The sequence below is a fragment of the Cajanus cajan genome, chromosome 3, assembly GCF_000230855.2.
Source record: "Cajanus cajan strain Asha chromosome 3, NIPB_CcT2T_4, whole genome shotgun sequence".
In the NCBI taxonomy this organism is placed as follows: domain Eukaryota; kingdom Viridiplantae; phylum Streptophyta; class Magnoliopsida; order Fabales; family Fabaceae; genus Cajanus; species Cajanus cajan.
This window is the reverse complement of record NC_138519.1, coordinates 29,367,739-29,388,949: the sequence shown is the minus strand read 5'-3', so window position 1 is coordinate 29,388,949 and position 21,211 is coordinate 29,367,739. Positions and strand designations below refer to the sequence as shown.

Sequence of the window (21,211 nt, the reverse complement as noted above, 5' to 3'; positions counted from 1 at the left end):
TAATTAAGGACGAAACATGCTGAAAAGTGAAGTATTGTAAAATAGAATCCTTAAGAGTCCAAATATGAGTATTTCGTAGCGACCAAATTTGCAACGTCTATAAAATTTAATAAAATAAAAAATAAATCTTTAGCGACCGATTTAGTGACCGATTTATTCGGTCACTAATTTGGTCCCCATACACATCAACGACCAAAATCATTGCAACCATTTTGCGACCAAAATTTTCGGTCGCTAAATAGTGACCAAAATTTTCGGTCGCTAAATAGCGACCGAAAATTTTTTGGTCGTTATATAGCTTTGCGACTAGGGTTTTTGCGACTACTTAAATTTGGTCGCTAAGGCAAATAGCGACCGATTTTAGCAACGATCAAACGCTTCAATATTACCCAACACTCCAACTTTTTTAAATATAACTACATATTCAAATAATCAATTCATATATTAAACACAAATTTTTATCTTGTGTGAAATTAACAATTATATATTAAATGTAAATATTTTTTTGAATTTTTTAACTTCTTATTTAATTTAATTTTTATTTATCATAATTATTTATGAATTAAATTTAATATTTTAAAATAAATTATTAATAAATAAAAATAATTTTGTGCTATAATATATATTATTTATCATAAATTTAAAATATAGTTTATATGTTTAAAATTATCATTTATACAGATTTTAAATATGATTTATATATTTTAAAATATACTAAAATATGAATATTTTTATTACCTTTAAATTATTGTTCAATTTTAAAAAAATTTGATATAAATAGACAAGGTGGTAAAAGTTATAATTCAACGGTTAGATTGATAAAATTCAGATTTAATTTAGAATTTTGAATAAGATAATATTTAGTTAATAAAAGTTCCATCGGTATCATTTAAACATTCTATATATATATATATGTGTGTGTGTAATTTTCAAATTTTTAATTTTAATTTTAATATTATTTTAAATGAAACTAGTATTTAATGTACATGTTAATTAGTTGTTTATTAGGTATCCATTTATTTGAATTTTCTTTAAAAATATCTTTTAATAAAATAAGAAATTGTATGTTTTTCAATATTTTTGTCAAATCTACTTATCATAAAATTCAAAATATAATTTATATGCTCAAAAATATCTATTTGCAAACATAATATTTATTTGTATGTATAATTTATTATAAATATTAGTTATATATAATAATTTTTTACTTGTCCATTGCACACACTAAAATACTAGATTTATATTATCTCACATGATTTACATTGTGTAACCTCTCTCTCTCTCTATATATATATATAAGGGATCTGTTTACTTTAAGAGTCTACATAAACTTACTTTGTTCAATAATTTATGTTCTACATCAAATTTTAACGATTCAACTATTGAATTTAAAGTTCTTAATACATTGATCAAATCTACAAATTTTTAAAAAAATTAAAAATCATTTGATAATTCATTTCATTAATTCAAATTGACAGATAATTATAAAATCATTTTACACATTAATTTGAATTAATGAAACGAAGTATCAAATGATTTTTAATTTTTTAAAAATTTGTAGATTTGATCTGTATATTAAGAACTTTAAATTCAATGATTTGATCGTTAAAATTTGATGTAGAGCATGAATATTATGAAATAGAGCAAGTCTTAATAGACTTACTCTTAGAGTAGACAGATCTCTCATAATATATATATATATATATATATATATATATATATATATATATATATATATATATATATATATATATATATATATATATATATATATATATATATTATTTTTAAATAAAATACATAGAAAAACTAAGTGTGTGGATCCCACTAGTCTTAATTAAGGTGATATACCTTTTTATTGTATACATTCTATTGCCGTTTTGCCTTTTAACTTCCAAATGACCAAAACATTTTATCTCTCATATTTTTTTTATTTAATTTTTATTATCTTTATATCTACTTCTCTATAAAATTTTTAAACACATGTAAATAATTATTCAAAATCACTCATGCATATTTAACTTTAAGTATTTTTATTAATTTTTTTAAAAACAAAATACACATGGGCACAAAGCGTCCTTTTTATACTAGTATATATAGAGTGAGAACAATCTTCTTTATCCCGTAAATAAGCTACTCAAAATTATTCATGTATATTTAACTTCAATTACATTTATTATATATTTTACTTTTTTTTGAAAAAGTACAAAGTGTCTTTTGTGACATTCTTTTACCTTGAATTTAATTAAAGAAAAATGCAATAAAAGGTATATATATATTGTTTAATCATTATCATTTTATAGTAAAAAGGTTCACAATTCGTGAAATAAAACTCTTTAAATAAAAAAGAAATCAAATAATTGCATTAATTCAAAACAAGGAAATCGCTTATTTACACAACTTCCACCATAAAACATAAATAGTTATATGAAAATTAACTTTAACAATGACTAAGTGTGAGACTCTCTACTCTTCATTCATTAATTCAATAGTATATAAAAAAAAAGATAGTAATATGAAAAATATTTCATTAACTAATCAGAAACTAAAGGTAAAGGTATCACATTACAAATTTCCAAAATAAAAGACTAAAAATTAGAAGCAATTACTAAGAATATTGACTAAAACAAAAATATCTTAAAAGAACAAAGCATAATATAAAGCATACATGTCATTTGCTAGTAAAACCACTTTATCTTTGCCCGAAGGTTATGTAGCCTAAGAGTTCATGTCAAGTAAAACCATCACAACACTCTACACTAGGAGAAAATATACTAGTGGTGTGTCTGAAAGAGATCCGTTCAAACTCTAACTTGCGTTTGGAAACTTTCCGGCCACCTAATTCCAAATCATCAAGGAAGTTGGAAAAATTTATTTAGAAGGTAGTGATGCTCATTGTAAGTTTTTTTTTTTTGTGTAGAGGGCACCCCTAAGCCCTCTGCCTCCAAGGCCACCCCTGATTTGAGTCCCCAAATCTGCTCAGTCATTTATAAATCGCTCAGACGTTTCATGATAGAGACCATCATTGGTTTTTCTTGATTTTTGGGTTTCTAATCCTTTCTAACCCATCCCAACTTACCTATAAGCTCCAATACTTGAATCCAAACCATCAAAACTCATCTAAAAAACATGAATTTATCAATTCCAACATCAAAAATAATTCATAACAAGAATTTGGGTACAAAATCAAGATTTTTTCCTAAAAACCCCAAATACCTCAAAAACTCCAATAAACTCAAAATCTCAACATAATTTGCCACCAATGAGCAAGACAACACCAACAACACAAGATAATCTAATTACAAGAACTTTTGTTACCTTAAACACCTTAAAATGGAATTTCTCAAAAAATAGAGCAAAATCACAAAACTTCAAGGTAATCTTCTCCCTAGATTTCGAAGCTCTTAAAGTCTAAATTTGACAAACTTCCTTCACAAGTATTCCTCAAGAAATCAAGATGAATCTATCTACGGATTCAAATCAACGATCAACTACCAAAAATATAGACTCTCTCTCTACTTTCTCTCTCTAAAAATTGATATTTCTTAACTTATGAAATTTCTCTCCTCTAGACTTCCTTAGATAGCCTTTTCCTATTTTTGACCAAATTGAACCTTAACTTTTATAATTTCAAATAACTTAACTCTTAAGGATATTCTAACCCCTAAAGCTCTAAAATAGCTAAAAGAAAAAAATACCCTCAAAACACTTTCTATCACCACTAACAATAAAAATCATTACACAATAAATAATCAAAACTACAACCTCACCAGACTCTTGTCTACAACTAAATAATCTATAACATGCATGTAAAACCACATACATAACAATATGATCATAAATATCATAACATGCATAGATCAAAACCATAGTGTTTCAATGAATCCCCAAACTTTTACATAAGGAGGACCTTCCCTGACAACATATTTCATATCCATCATAAAAACACATAATGCACATGTTGTATGTCATACAAACTCTATGCATAGCCATAATATTTACATTCATAATTTATATTTTCACTATTTCATATTACACAAGTCACACTACTACTAGGACATTCACCCAAACTTTTACATTACTAAGATGTACTTAAGTTTATCACATAATCACTTATCATATCCCAAACATCAAGTATTCACGTTCTCATCACATACTTTCTCACTTTTCCATACTACACACATGACACAGTTTTCACAACCAAATAATTCGTATAATGTATCTATCAAGACTAATTTCATTAGTTACACAATTATACACATACTAGTTGTAGGCATATGATGATGCCCAGCATGGGGGTGTTATGCGTCTGTTGCGATTAAAGCTGCAAGCTCCTAGAAGGAGCACACTCGATGTGACTCTTCTCGATCTTGATAAATTTCACACAAGGGGTCTCTAGAGTTGCCACACTCGAGGTGACCAAGCTCACGCCCGACATCAACAACACTGAGCATTCTATGATTCTCATGCTTGACGTGCACATCCCTATGCATGGCCTGCTCGTCATAGAGAGAATTCAAAAATATTACAAGTTCATTAGTCACATCCAATGTATTTAGTTTACTTAGGCACATCACAAAACTTATTCAATTTACAATAGTACAAACAAATTATTCAATGGGCACCATGGCATTTTTTTTCTTCTATATATGCAAGAACTCACAATTAATTAAAGACGATGCCCTCATTTTTTGTAATCTCATGCAATATTATATAGCTACCAAATAGAATCATAATCAGTCCACACCATTTTAAAACACATTCGTGCAATGATTGACATACATATTGTACTCGCAGTCATTAACAATTTTACATTTGGTTAATCATACATTGTGTTATTGTACCTTGGCACACATCAGTCTATCATTCCTTAGTAAGGAACATTTATCAATCACATCAAGTACAACTACAAACATCATAAAAGAGTGGCAATTGCGTATGATATGGCCTAATTAATGTGTTCTTATTAAGAGGGTTCCTATTCAAAATTGTTTCTCCAGTAATTATTCTTCAATTCTAAATCTTATGGTTTTCCAGAGAACTCATGAGCACTAATATATTCATAAACAAGGGCAAGTTAGAAATCAACAACACAATTACACATATATATAGAAATTAAGAAACAACAATACACATTGAAATTACAAATAATATTTTGTGTTTAATCCCTCACACATACAACACAACCAACAAGATTAGGGACCAATCCTGGTACCTAACATATAACTTACACTCAGAGTGAGGTTTTCACCACGCCCCTCACCAATAATACATGAAATCAATTACTTAAAATACGTTATACCATCTATTTTTAATTATGCTCATATTACTTTGAGGTAAATATTATTTATTTGAGGAGACATGATTCTATTATTATATATGAATATGATCCCACCATGGGAAACTGATTCAACAACAACCATATTTTGAAATATTTTTATTTTGTTTAATGATAAATTAATTTTTAATATAAATATATTTATTTAAAATATATCTAATTATACATATATATTTTAAAATTATATTAATTAAATATGTATATAATAGTTTATCTTAAAAATCAATTCATTTAGATATTATAAAATATTTTATTTTAAACATCAATTAAATAATACCTTGCTACTTATATTTTATTTAAATATTTATAAATGAATATTACATTAACTCCATTGATTATTTTAATCCTTGTCTTTAATTTTATTATATATAAAAATTATTTACCTAATATATTTTGAAATTATTTTCATGAATCATATTTTATTTCAATTGTTATTTTAAAAGTTAGACTTAACCATTCAATTCAATTGATATAATCGTGTTAGTTTCATTGTTTAAAAGCAATTGACTTATACATAAATTAGTAAGAATTTGTGAAACAATTATAAAATGAAATATTTTTTAGTAATTTAAAAAAATTATTATCTTTTGATTTTAATTTACTCAAAGATGTTCATAGTATTTAACTTATGATATATACAGCTCCTTTGTTTAAAAAGGCTAAAATTGCTAACAGTAGAGCTCGAATCCATACACATACTTACGTGGAAAAAATCTTAAGTCTTCCCCTTAACTAATTGGGCAAACCACCCGCTTGTTCTTTTTGATCAGTTTTTAATACATCACAATGCGTTTTCCATGCTTTTTTCTCTATCAAACATAATACGTGACCGTTTTAACGGAATTTTTTTTATTCGCACATTTATTTTAAAGTTTCGTGTTGAAATAAAATCCCAACAAAAATTAACATATTTTATAACTAATATCTGGTTTTAAACTTGATATAAAAATATTATGATATAATTTGATAAATTTTAAATTAGTATTTTATTAATGGTTGATAATCAGAAAATAAAACAAGGATAAATACATTTTTTGAATTTTATATCTTAGATTTAAGATGAATAAATATATTAATTAATAATTTATTTAAAATGTTAAAATTTAATTTATAAAAATAATATTTTAAAAAAGAACAGTTATAATAACACCGGTGTAACTTTTACTAAGTATTACATCGCTCAATAACTTTATATTAAATGTGAATTTTATAAATTCAACCATTAAATTGAAAGTTTTTTACTTTTAGATCATATATACAAAATTTTATATGAATTCAAGATGATTTGATACTTCATTCTTGTAAAATAAAATTGACGTAATATATACATTTCAAAATATACTAAAATATGAGCACTTTGATTACCTTCAAGTTGTTCAATTTTAACAGAACTTGATATAAACATATAAAGTTATATGAACTTTCAATCTAACGGTTAAATTTACAAAATTCACATTTAATATAAAGTTATTGAACAGTGTAATACTTAGTAAAAGTTATACCAGTGTTATTATAACCCTTCTCATTTTAAAATATAAAAAATAATTATTTAAACTTTTAAATTTATAATAAATAATTTAAATTGTATAATAATATTAATTTTAAATAGAAATGAGCAGATTATTAATTATAAAAATAAGTATATATATAAATAAAGATTAATTAAATATAATATAATTATTATTATTAGTAATTTAATTATTATATATATTATTATATATTACAACGGTCCGAACACACCGAAATGAGAAGGGTCTAAAGATAGCATAAGTTGAGATTGTATAGTTGAGGATGACTTAAATGAATTAATTTGTACTACTTATACTAACAACATTACAACCATTTTGGTGGTCACTAAATGTCATTTTTTTTGTAGTGTGAACTCACTCCTTTTAACTACCTTTTATCCAAGCTGAGAGTTCTAAATATATACTCTTTAGCTTGAGGGGGGTATTGGAGAAAATAGAGAAAAGAAATATAGGAATAAAGTAGTTAGTAGTTTAGTATTTTGTTGTTTTGTTATCTGTTATTCTATTTCAATATTTCTGTTAATTAGCTTTTGTTAGGATTAGTTATTGTTAATTAGCTTTTGTTAGGATTAGTTGTTCTATTGAGAGTCTAAACTCTTGTATATATAACCCTTCCATCTGTGTATTTGATAATGATGAATATACAAGAAGTCATTCTCTCTTACTTTCTCTTTCACATACTACATAATCTTTTAATTCGAATGAGGCCTGATTAATAACGACAAGAATACAAATGTCATCGTCACTTAAATTTAATTTGATTTTTTGTTTTTTATGAAAGTGAAGAACTATATATAGCCCTTCGCTACTGCCTGATAGCTGTTTTCAATTAATCGGTTTGAAACATTCATTCTAGATTTACCACAAGTATACTCAAGAGACAGTTTTTTTTTTTTTTTTAAGGATATTATAAGCCTTTGTTGCACTTTATCAAGAGATTTCTAGGAATTTGTATCAATCGCAGTAATAATTATGTTGAATAAAAAAATTGAACACATACCTTTGCCAAAAATGCCTCATTGTAGGGTTGAGATCATTTTTCAATGCAGCCAATTTGAAATTGAGACAATTTGTCTGTTTTTACTATACCTGCAGAAAAAGTTGAGTTGAGTTGTGAAAATATTATCTCATCCTCATTTGATTCATCTCTCTCCTTATTACATATTACTATCTCTTCAATTGAATCACATTCTTCTATCTCCATTATTTTGAGTCGAGCCAAACTTTTGGCCGTTGAAAATGTGAACAAATACCGTAGACTATTGCAACGGTATATTCTCAAAACTGTTAGATTTCGGAGGATGGGCTGAATCCAAGAGTTCTCTAACCCAGTATCATCCTCATATTGGGAATCTGTCACCTCAAGCCTCTCAATATTGGGAACATGCTGTAGAAACTTACGTGGAAATACATCTGTCTCACAGCGCACAAAACTTATACCTTTTAACTTGTGTAAGAAAAGGTTTCCCTGAAATACTTCATGCCAAATCATCTTCCATTCGTCTCCAACTAGTTCCAGATGTTCTAAGTTGCAAAGCTACCAAGAGAAAACCAATAACCAAACAAAACTAGGACAGTTAAAGAAAAATATGAATTAATAACCAACTTTTCATGCTAAAAGGTGCTTGAGAATTAGGGACAATTTATATATTTCAATCAAATAGGTGCCTCCAAATTTATAATATGAATATTGTCTCCAAATTTATAATATGAATATTACCTCACAAATTTAATTAGTCTCATTCTCTTCTCTATTTCAATTAGAAACTTCAAATACTTATTTTTATCATTTTTTATAGTTGTTTTTTATACACTATCTCCATAATTAGTCAAAAATATCAATTAGTTATTAAACTACATTTCTTTTATTTTTATATGCAACTTTGAATATTTTAATTGTATATATCTTTCAATGTATCAACATTTATTTTTATCACTAAATTTAAATATTTTTTTAAATTACAAATAGTTAAAAATAAGTTGTGCATTAAAAAATTATTTATTTTTTCATTATATCAAAATATAAACTTATTATGTATAATATACGGGACAAAATGTGTATTTATTTATCCCCACCGCTTAAAATGATGGGCAGTACAATATTGGTACTCGCAATTACCTGTACTTTAAAAATATTAAAATAGTTTTAATCACGTAGAAAATAGTTTCATTTAATTTATTTTTAATATAATTATATATGACATAATTATTTATTTTATTAAAAATATATGTTGCCAAAATATTTTTTAATATAAATATATGTTTTAAAGGTGGTTATTTTAAGTTTTATCTTATTTTTTAATTTAAAATCTTACATTTTAACAAATATGTATGAATACACGTAGATATTCACAAATATATAAAATTTATCAATACTTGTTAAATATATACCCAGATTAAATATGATAGGTGACGAATGATTACTACCACTCCCAACTCATTGTTAATTCTAATTACAATAAGGACAATTGAGTTCAAATCTTAATCCAAATGTATATAAAATGTTTATTAGTCGATAAAAATAAATAATTTTAATTAATTTGAATTTTAATAATTTGCATCTAATTTAATGAATTTTTACATGTTAAATTATTCAAAATATTTTTATTATAAGATTATACAATTAATAAATTTTTATTTACAATATAGTTGTAAAATAATTGAATTCATTTGTTATTACAGATTTCAAAATTACAAAAATATTTAAATTTAATATAAGTTAAATCCTTTTTAAATATAAATTACTCATATAATAATATATATATATATATATATATATATATATATATAAATTCTCATACCCTACTTGAATATACCTAAATTCTTATTATATTTTTAGTACTTAAGCAATTAATTATGCTTTTCTCAATAAAATTTAAATTTATAAATAAATATATTTTAAACATCCATTAAATGAGAGGGTGAGTAGAAAGAGGATATTTGTAGTATGTGCAAACAATGGTGTAAAAAAGGTAATGGCAGACAATCATGTTTTTAAAATCTTCTAATTAATATTTATTTTTAAAAAAGGCACTGATCCACGGAAGTAATTTGGTAATTCTTTGGAGATTCCAACCCGAGAGATTAATTAGTTTTTAAAAATTGTAAGAATATATTTTCATGAATAACAAAAAGTGTATGAAAAATTCTTCATCCTCAGACTGAATTGTGCGAAATATATTCCGAAAGTTTATAAAATTAATTTAAATTATAAAATATTAAATTAAATAATTATTTAATAATAAATTTATTATAAAATATTAATATTTTAAAAATTTGGACCATGCTTTTGGTCCGAATTCAGAGATATAGCAACCCTCAAAGTGTATATAAGTTAATGATGGGATCCGTACCTTTTCCTCAAATATCCTGTGTGCAGTAGAATTAAGATCAGAACACTGATGAGGTTTCTCATATTGATATTCTGCAGAAAACCACTTTGTTGAATGATCTATTATGTTGATTGGACTGAAAGTTTTCATCCACCTGCAATCGATTACGTGCACTTGCTCTAGGCATGGAAAACGTAAAGTATAATTCCCAGGGTAAAACCATCTCAACTGACGTAATTCTTGAAGATACAAAACCTGGAGCTGCTCAAATATTATTTGTTCATCCTCATCTGGTTCATCTCCCTCTCTGGACACTATCTCCATCACTGATTCACACCTTTTTATCTTCAGTCTTTTGAGTCGACCCAAACTTTTGGTTGTCGAGGATGTAAACAAATAGATAAGTCCTTTGCAACTACTTACTTCCAAATATGTCAGATTGGTGAAAGATACTGTGCATGCTGATGATGGTACCAAGTTTGGCAAACTATGGCAACGTTTTACTTGTAACGTTTGGAGATTTTCAAGAAAGGGTTGTAGCCAAGAGTGCTCTAAACCAATGGACTTAAGCTGATTCATATAACTTAACTCTAATCCTTTGAGGTGCAAAAGGATTGGAGTGTAATCAGCATTCGGTCTTTCAGCGGAGAACATCTCTTTAAACCTACACCGGTTAAATGCAAGCTTTTGGATACTGGGAACCCTGTGAAGGAATCTGTATAGAGGAGCAGCGTCTAAGAATTCTTCAAAGTCTTCTAGTTGATCAAACTGCAATTGCCCTCCTGCAGACTCTCGATCCCATGTAACCTTGATGTCTCCAATACTGAATGACACTTTCTTCAAGCTGGGGATTTGGATAACCTATACACCAAGAAAAACAAATAACCATATTACGTACGCAAACAAAATAAACTTATTTTTCTACAAATAAAGCTTTTTTACTCTTGCTAATCCATAAGCATACACATGATCTATTTTTATTATATTATATAAATTTTTACTCTCCTATTTATATTATTTTGGTTTATTTTTATCTTATTTCTTTTCTTCTCTATTTTACTTGTTTAAATAGTTCTAATAAAAATATGAAAAATTCTACAGTATCCTTCTTAATTGAAGAGGACTGATACAATTGGATCAGATTATTAATTTTATCTTAAATTCATTATTTTTAATCATTTATTCATATAATATTTTTATATATATATTTTTTAATTGTTTTTATATTTTCTTTGGATGTTTTATCCTTCCATTTTTTTCTAAATTATTTAGTGGTTCAATTTTCATTCTATATGCTCTACTTTTCTTTGTAATAGTATTCAATATACACTTAAATAACTTAGTTCTAATAAATATTTAGCATATTTTTGTCTTTTTGCCTTAAACTTTTGAATTTCTGTAGTGTAAATTAGTTTTTACTTTTGCTATTTGATTAATAATTTTCTTTGTTTTATTGTTTTTATAACATTATTGTAATATTTTAATTTTAATCTTTATAATTTTCCCTACTTTTTCTTGTATAAGTATAATCTAAATTATTTATTTTGTAGTTGAATTGGCTTTTTTTAGATTTTTTTTTTCTAATTCCAGCATTTGTATTTAAGAGGAATGAGTTTCTTCCTGATCATTATTTATTTTATTACAGGTAAAATCTTCAATTTTATTTACAATTTCTAATATTAAAATTATATTTTTATCAATTTTTTCCATTGTTAGTTCCAACTTTTTATTCATATTTTCAAATTTTTTCTGTAATTATCATTAGTATTTGTTTTATTTACTTATACTTTAGGTTTCCAATTATTTTGTCTTTTGTCTCAACTTTTATTAGTTCACACATGAGAATATACCAAAACTCTTCCATCGGTAGTAACTTGTATATTTCTTTTTCTCCTAATTTTCTTCTAGTAGTTTTTAGACTTGTCGGCTGTCACACACGCATCTATCCTGATCGACCCGGGATTTAAAGAAACTAATTTGGTTAAAGTTAGATGAAATTACACAACTTTTCTTCTTATTTGAAAATCATCCAACCAGACTTGCTCCTCTACATACAATAAGTACAAGTGAATTAACTTATAAGAATTACCTTTTCAATTTCAATAAGGACTTGCTCCTCTGCATCATCTTCTTCACATTCAAGCGTGTGCGATCCGGGAAAGAAGTATTTGAGCTTTGGCAATTCCGTTAGAGTCAATGAGGTGAGAGAACTAAACACACACATTTTTGTTGCTCCTTCTGCTTCTGCAGCCTTTGAAAATATTTCTACCAACTCCCTACACTCTGTTACCTCAAGCTCTTCAAGTCTGCAGGTAACATCTTTTTTAGCCACCCCTGCTGGAAATAAACTTTTCAGACTATCACAACCTGTAACCGACATAACCCGTAGTACTTGAAGGTCAATAATTCCCTCAGGATCCTTGTCCCATACATGCTCTAGTTTTGGTAGATAATATAAACTCAATCTTTTCAAACGGATTATTCCCAAAGTTTTTTTCTCATCACTTATATTAAATATGACCCGTGCTTCACTACAATTCCATACCCATATTTCTTCAAAATTCTCAAAGCAAGGAAGTAAATGAGATGGAATTACATGCTCTAGACTATCACATCCTATTTCCAAACTTTTCAGATTGCGAAAGTTGTTTTGTAACACCAAATGATTGCAATGCCATAGTTGCTCTATAAATTCAGGATACCTGGAATTATTCAAATGCTCCGAGTATCTGAAAGAAACCTGTAAAATCAGATAAAAAATATAATATAAATTATTATTCCACAGTGGATATTAAAGATGAGAACATATGTTTATTAAGACTCATATATTCAACCCAAGTAAATCATTTATAAATCAAATCATCTTTAGAATAATGTTTAGAATTGGATTCAAGCTAAATAAATAGAAATTTATATTATTTTGATTAAAAAGAAAAGTTTTAAGGTGATGGGAAGTTCTCTTTAGGACAAGACGGGCTACATGAAACAATTAAATTCTTGTATTATATGTTAAATTTTATGAGTGAAGTTTTTCAAACAACTTGAATGATAAATGTAAGTACCTTATCTTTGAAAACTTTTTGTATGGTGCCATTCAAGTCGCGTTCCCACTGCCATTTCGCTTCTTCTTCGCCTTCAACAGCAAGTATATTATTTTGCAACTTTGGCGCACTTGCCAGATTCTCCGAGAATGTTTCCATCTTGGAGCATTCTCTCACAATCAATATTTCCAATAAAGGGAATTTGAATATACAATTCTTGTTGCTGCAAAAACTTGTGAGCCGTTTTAGAGTCACAAGTTCTATAGTAATCAAATTGCTAAATACAATTTCGATGTTTTCTTTTTCATTTCCCTCATTGCTTATTATTTCCTTTATTTCATCACAATGGATTACCTTCATGGTCTTAAGTTGAACCAAGCTTTTTGCCGTTGAGAATGTCATTAAATCCCTTAATCCACCACAATACTTTACTTCCAAATATGTCAAGTAAGTCAATGATACCGAGGGAGGAGCTAAAATGCTCAATTTGTGGCACTCTTGTAAGCTCAAAAGTTCAAGTCTCCGTAGAAACGGGTGTCGTTCAAGTCCTATATCCTCTATAAATGAAGATGACAAAACCAATTCCTTCAACTGTAATACGGTTTCTAATCTTTCCTGGGGTGCAATGTTTGCACTTGGCATTAACTCATGAAGCGACAACTTTTCTAGATTTGGCATTCTGTACAGAAACTGGTAGAGAGAGTCAAAACTAACTTTCCCGGAGATAATAAGCTCTTTTAAACGGTGCATTCTGTACATTTTGGTGTTGCTCAATAACCACTTCTCTGGTTGGTCAAAGTCAATATACAAATACTCCAAGTTGGGAAATACCTACAGAAAAATGAAATAAAAGTGAATACTACGAAGAAGGAGGTTACTTTATATATATAAGCTTATCCCCCATCTTTCCATTTATTTGATTTTATTAGGCTTTTCTGTTTGGATTTTGTTGTTACGATTGCAACAGTTTAAGAACCAAATTTTGATTTTTGTTTGTGTTTGTTCATAAATCTTGGGGCCAGCTATCCCACCCTTTAAGGTGCCTCCAACGTAGCGAGGAGATTAGTCACTGTTATCGGCAGTGGATACTCCAGGGACGAACCAAAAAAAAAAAAAAAAAACACCTCTATTATGTTAAGACACAAAACTAATAGGAAAGAACAAAAAAAAAAAAAGCAAAAAAGACACAAAAGATTGAACTGCATTAATGCAAATTTTACTACATTGGGCACCATGTGATTTTCAAATATGTCTGTGTGACACCAGTGGTAATATACGATATAACAGATCATTTTTTAGTTGGATTATAATAAATTGAATAAAAATAATTTATTAATTTAGATTTATTAAAAAATTTAATCTACTTAATTTATTTTAAAATATTATTTAATTTATTCATTAATATTTTACTATTGTAAGATATTTGATCCATCTATAAAAAAAAATCTTGAAAATTTTTTTTTCTATCTATTTTTTCTAACTCTATCTCTAAATGTTTTGTGTTATCCATGCAATTAATGTTTTAAATTTTACAATATTTTGTTATTATATTGGCCAAAAAATTTATATCCGTTGCAAATTCAACATGCTCCTTTTATGGCAGTTTATCTTCTATTGAAAGTGAGATTTCATATTCATTTGGAAAGAAAAATTAAAAGATTAGTTATTAAAAATGTGTCAAGTTTTTACTTTTCTTTATTAAAATCCAAATCTTATTATTATTATTATTATTATTATTTTATATATTTTTCATTCACCTGTAACTTTGAATGTTTGTTGAAATCTTTGGAGTCCTTTTAAATGTTATAAATTCACAGTCTTTTTAAATCTTTTAAATTTTTATGATAGAAATCCATTAAAATCTAAACTACAAAATTATGATTATAAAATTCTTTTAAAAAATTTATAAGTCATTATATTTTTATATAATCTTTTAAAATTCATAAGTCTTTATTTTTATACCAAAATAATCTTTTAAATCTCAATCAAAATATGTACAAAAAAGTATATAAAAAAATAAAGAAAAAAAAACTCAATCCAATACATTTCTTTATTATAATCCAATAGATTTTAAAAGTATAGTAGATAAATTACTAAGCATTCATAAAATTAAATGAATAAATTGAATATAATTCATAAATATATTATATTGTGTAATAAATGGATTGAATGAGTTTTCTTGAAGATAATGACAGATAAGTAACAAGATAGTCCAAGCAAGTTGAAAAACCATTCTACCCCTTCTGACCCTTTTAGATTCTTGCCACTCACTTGTTGAATTTATTTAAACTTATTTCACTCAATAACTCATATTAAACATCAAATTTTATCAATCCAACCATTGAATTAAAAGTTTTAATGCATAAATTATGCTTGCAAGTTTTTAAAAAATTAAAAAACATATATTTAATATTTCGTTTCATTAATTTAAAGCAACGTATAAAATATTTTTATGATTATCTATTAATTTAAATTGATGAAATAAAATATCAAATAATTTTTTAATTTTTTTTTAAAAAAATTTATAAACTTGATTTATATATTAAAAAATTTAAATTTAACACTTTCATAGTTAAAATTTAATATAAAATATAAGTTATTTAATTTATTCTTACAGTAAGTGAATCTCTCCTCATATATATATATATATATATGATTAATTCATTTATTAAAATATATTTCTTTTCTTGGACATATAAGGTCTGAAAATTAAAAATATTAGTTATAATAGCAACATGTAAATGTCAAAAGACAAATATTAGGAAAAGTTTAAAATGTTTGCAATGAGAATGAAGAAAAAGGTAGAAACTTACCTTGAAGAAAGAAGATTAAAAAAAAAACAACAACAATAAAAGAAATATACAATAAAAAGATGATACAAGTAAAATGAAAAATAAAATAAAGTTGAAAGATCCTATAATGTTTTAAAGTTTCTAAGGTTAATAATCTTGATTTGTATATTTTAAGATAAGAGGTAGAGAGATAATAATATAATTGATGTCGTACTTGGAAAAAAAAAAACATAAATATAAAGATAAATGATCAAACACAATGAAATAATAAAAGAGTGTTCTTATTCGTTCATTCTAAAATGTGTGGTTTGAGAAGTTGGAATGAAAACAAAAAATAAATAAAATAAAAGTGAAAAGAAATATATGATAGATGATGAAAAAAAGAAGATACAAGTAGAATGCAAAGAAAATGAATAGATGGTGAGTATATTTCTCCCTAAAAACCCTGGTCTTAACTCGTAACATCTTGAAAATAAATAAATAAATAAATGTGTGCATTAAAGTTGAAAAAAAAAACTAATACTAAAAAAAACTATAAAATAAAATCAACGAAATGAGAATTGAATGTGGCGAGCTTTAAACCTTTTACTCCATAATTTTTTTGTCAAGATAAAAGAATACTCTAAGAAATACTTTAAACCTTAAATTTATCAAATATTGTTTTAAGTTCTAAATAAAATTGTTGTAAGCCACAAAGAGTGAATTAAGTAATTCTTTTTTCGGTTAGAATATTCCTTACTTACCTCTTTAGGTGTTGAGAAAACTGCTACTTCATTTGTGCTTGCACTTCTTTCTATTTGAAATGTTTCAAGCTTCTCACAATACGCCATTGCCAACTTATTCATTTTTGGACACTTTATACCATGTCTCCCCTTATAGAAACGCTCCATGTTTTGTAGCCGATCTAATTTCATGCTGATCAATTCAGGGAACACTAATGGTTCATTGCTTGCTTCTAATCCATCTTTACAAGCAATAATTTCCACCATTCTCTCACAAAATCTTACTGACATGCGTTCAATCTTTTGAACATCTTTGGCCACAGAAGCCGGAAAGACATTTCTCAATTTATCACAAGAATATACATCTATATTCTGCAGTTTTCTGAAGTTGAGAATTCCTCTTGGATCCGTGTTCCACACTTGCTTCAACTTTGGGAGGTTAGCAACATAAATACTTTGCAAATTTGTGTCTATCCCACCAGATGCATCTCTTTGTTGGGAATCTTTGATTTCAAAAATCACTTTCACTAACTGACAATTAACAACCTTCAACTTTTTCAAACTTGCATACCATCCTTCAATGTGACTCGGAAAAATCTTTTCTAATTTTTCACATTCTTCAATGTGCACAGAAATGAGACTACAAAAGGAATTAACACTCATTTCAGTCTGCCATATGTCTGTTACCATTTCCATTTTGCTGAGGTGGATTTCCTCCAACTTTGGAAAGACAAAGACCTGCACTTTTATGCAAACAATTCATTAAGTAATGGAGCTTAACAGAAATGTCTAAGGAAGAGCATGGCCAAGAACTACACACATAACATCTACTAAGCTACAAAAATTTAATTATTTACTCCAATACACACCTTGTGTGGACCATTTCCTTCGGTGCAAAAAATCTTCTCCATCACATGACACCCACTTACATAGAGGATTTTTAGCATGCTCAAACCGCTAGCCACAGACAATGAACACAAATATCTCAACTTATTACAGTCTTTCACAACTAGTTTTATTAAGTTTTGAAAGCAAAAGCTTGACAGGGACTGGTCACACCATATCTTATGGATGTTGATCGAGGATAAATTCAAGCTATGTAAATTTGAAATTGTAACCTGCAATAGCACATACACATTTAATATATCTATAAAAAAAATAATCACATTAATTAAAAGTAAAAGAAAAGGATGCAACAGCATACCAGTTTACCAAAGAGAGGAGGAACCATGTCTTGCTCTTCTCTACTATTAAAACTAGTAAATGATGCTGATAAGGATTCTAGAGTCAGAGAGTGCAACCTAAGAAACTCAACCTTATCAGAATTTGCGGTATTTCAACAATCTCCTCTATAGAATCACAATCAGAAACATCAATTGTTTCTACACAAGAAATAAGTTTAACCATGTAAATTGAGATGACATTCTTCAAATGGGCACACATATTGATCTTGATGGTCTTCAATTTGGTAAATGAGACATCTGTAACTGGACCGCAACATATCATCTCTATGTTCCACAATTTGTAAAGGCATAAAGATTCCAAATTGGGAAAAACATCCGGAGGATGAGCCAAATCCTTTGGATCGAAGATATGTTTGATGCTAAAATTATTTGTGATAGATAAGTGTTTCAGATCTGGAAATCCATCCAAATTCAACTCATAAATAACATTTTTAACACCATTTATCTCTCCCAATAACAAATTTTGAACTGTTTTAAACAACAATTTTATCCCATTTTGAGAGTGAATATTGTTAGTATCGTCCTTCAGTTGCAATGCCAAAGATCTAAATGGTTCGTACTTATTAGGCATCCTGAAATCTCCACCTGAAAGCACCTCGATGTCTCCAATCACAATCTTGTAATCATATAAGTTTTCAAAGAACAAGTCCTTGGGAAAAACTGTAGCACATGGGAGGCTCAAGTCCACCACTTTCAGTTGATGCAAATTTTTTAGTATAGAAAGCAATGAAATTGGACTGTTTGTCTCTTTTCCCACAACAGAGTAGATCAAACACTTTCTTACATACAACTCTTCCAAAGAAGTCAACCTTGATATAGAATTAGGTAGGTACATCCTTTGTATGCAACAATTTCTGGTGTCTAGTGATTGTAGCTTATCTAAGCACCACAACTCAGTTGAAAAATTTTCAATTTGAGACCCAGAAAAACTAAGAATTCTTAATTCTTTCAACGTTCCTATGATTGATAAATTGCCATCTAAATTGCATCGCTCCAAACAAAGCATTCTGAGATTTGATAGACCTTTAATTAAATCTTGTAAGTTTGACAGATGAAAACCACTCAATATTAACACTTTGAGTTTTTTCATTCTTTTAAAAATACTGTTAGGTATTCTCAAAGATGAATCATCATTATTAATTTGAAAAAAATTAAGTTGAGGACAATTTATAACATTAGGAAGTTTATCAAGGATATCACTGTTGCATATAGAAATTGAAGTGCACTTCTCAAGTTCAAGCCAATCAAGTTTACCACTTCTCATAATAAATATATTTTTCTCCTTGTGTGCTATTGACAAAGCAGCGTCTCGAACCATATTATGTATATTGAAATGATTACTAGAACTTCCACCCAACACCAAACTTGAGTCTTTTAGCTTTTTTATTGATGTATGAATTCTGTCACGAGCTTCCATAAGCGAGTAGACCCCTTCAAGTATACCCAAACCAAAGGAATACTTCACCAAGTCCGTAATTAGTGGTTGATGACCCATTTGAGCACAAAGTAAGAAAATGGACTTGAGTTCCTCACTTTCTAGATAGTCATAACTCATCTTTAAAGAATTTTCCATAGCCTTTTCCATTCCCACCAATTCTTGCTTTTTAAGTTTTTCTAGTGCAGCTTCCCACACTGAGTCACTCTTGTCTCTTAATGCCCTGCCAACAGTAATTATTGCCATGGGTATCCCCGCACAATACTTAAGAAACTCTTGTTTAACTTTGGACATTTCATTAGGTATTCCAGCCACCTTCTGCAACAACATCAGAGCATCCTTGTCATCTAATTCCTTAATGCAAAATGTTGACTTAACATCCATTTCATCAAACAATACTTTTTCATTCCTTGAGGTTAGCAAAATTTTGCACCTGTTATAATCACCAAGAGGTCTTTCTTTTTTCATCACTTTGCTCCTAAGATTCATTTCATTTTCACTTTTCATCTCTTTCATCTTGCTTAAATCATCATCATAATCATCATCATCATCAAGTGGAATCCCTAACTTGTTCAAATCTAATTTGTCCCATAGGTCATCCAATATTATAAGGGTGTTCTCTTTCTCTTTCTTTAACCTCCTTCGTATACAATCAGCTCTCACATTTTCACCATCCCCTTCCAATCTCAATCCTAACACGTAAGCAATTTCTTCCTGGATTTGTTGCAAATTGGGATTGGCTGTTATTTCTGCTATTACCACCTCATTAAACATCTTCTTGTTTCGAGCTATAGTAGCAATTTCTTTGACAAAAGTGGTCTTACCCACACCACCTGGCCCATGCAGCCCAATCATTCTGACCGTGGAATCTTGAAGTAATGCCAATATGTCATTCATTGTGGATTTTCTAGAACCAAAATCCATGTAGCCAACATTAGAGTAAGTGACATCATTAGATGTTACGTTCTCCGTATAGGCAACTTCATCAACATCGGGGGTCTCATCTCTTTGCTTCTTAACCTTCATTGCCATCTTTGTTGCTCGTCTGCTTAGTTTATGCCTATTCCATAAGTGAGGATACCTTGACTTTGTGTGGCCTTCATCTTTCATAAAATTCTCAAATTTAGACTCAAATTCACCTACTTCCAGTAACCATTCTGTGACCTTAGCTTCAATCTTTTTTAGATTACTATCAGCATCAACAACTTTGTGTTCCAGCCCATCCTTTTCACGTCTAAGATTCGCAACACTATGATTTAGTTCATCTACATATTGCTTGTACTGGAAGATGTAGGCCACCTGCTTATAAACCGGACGAACCACATATCCAAGCACTTTTTCCACTATTGATAGCACAGGCTCCATTCCTTTGAGCTTGATTTTCTTAGTCCTGGATACGACTACATCTCTTCTCTTTTTCAACAAAACGTAAAAGTGGAAACAGATTAATCAGAAGCTAACTAAGAAAAATAACTTATATTTGATCGATCAAAACTCACTAGTACACATCGGTAAAAAAAAAATTGTTCTATATATCAGTAATTCAAAAAGATTTCTAGTGAAAGAGAAATAATTGAAAATCAAGCATTTATTTATTTAAAATATAACTGGAACATTAATTGTTTATATTGTCCGTACATAAAATTTATGTGTATTATTCTGAAACTTGTTTACTCCGTATTTGTTATCACAATTAAATTGTTAAAATTATATATTACAACAAATTACATATCCAATTGGGGTAAAATTTTAATTTTTATTATACATAAATGACTTAA

The 21,211-nt window shown here is 27.8% G+C and overlaps 2 protein-coding genes across 5 annotated transcripts; both read right to left on the bottom strand.

The window, feature by feature from the left end:
* Nucleotides 1-3,961: 3,961 nt before the first annotated feature.
* On the bottom strand, nucleotides 3,962-18,129 carry LOC109789644 (uncharacterized). Of its 4 annotated transcripts, none has more exons than XR_014432384.1 (9): nucleotides 17,959-18,129; nucleotides 17,624-17,872; nucleotides 16,776-17,492; nucleotides 13,262-14,071; nucleotides 12,289-12,939; nucleotides 10,221-11,060; nucleotides 8,308-8,435; nucleotides 7,868-7,956; nucleotides 3,962-4,496 (listed from the first exon to the last, which is right to left on the bottom strand). XR_014432384.1 is itself a non-coding variant. In XM_020348654.3 (9 exons), the coding sequence occupies exons 1-8, from the start codon at nucleotides 17,983-17,985 to the stop codon at nucleotides 7,901-7,903; spliced, it is 3,447 nt and encodes a 1,148-aa protein (XP_020204243.2). In that variant the 5' UTR covers nucleotides 17,986-18,129; the 3' UTR covers nucleotides 3,962-4,496; nucleotides 7,868-7,900. The 4 variants fall into 4 exon arrangements, 3 of the variants coding, with proteins under 3 accessions (XP_020204243.2, XP_082926918.1, XP_082926919.1); XM_020348654.3 differs by having other exon boundaries at nucleotides 8,308-8,404; XM_083070792.1 differs by having other exon boundaries at nucleotides 7,868-8,404.
* Nucleotides 18,042-20,798, bottom strand: LOC145956211 (putative disease resistance protein At4g27220). Its single transcript, XM_083071777.1, has one exon. The coding sequence runs from the start codon at nucleotides 20,796-20,798 to the stop codon at nucleotides 18,042-18,044; it is 2,757 nt and encodes a 918-aa protein (XP_082927903.1).
* Nucleotides 20,799-21,211: the final 413 nt, after the last annotated feature.

Coding starts and splice junctions, on each gene's coding strand:
- LOC145956211 (XM_083071777.1), bottom strand. CDS start 20,798: ATGGAGCCTGTGCTATCAATAGTGGAAAAAGTGCTTGGATATGTGGTT.
- LOC109789644 (XM_083070792.1), bottom strand. CDS start 17,985: ATGGTTCCTCCTCTCTTTGGTAAACTG. Junction 17,493..17,623: donor AAGGAAATGGTCCACACAAG/GTGTGTATTGGA, acceptor ATAAAAGTGCAG/GTCTTTGTCTTTCCAAAGTT. Junction 14,072..16,775: donor TTTTCTCAACACCTAAAGAG/GTAAGTAAGGAA, acceptor ATTTTTCTGTAG/GTATTTCCCAACTTGGAGTA.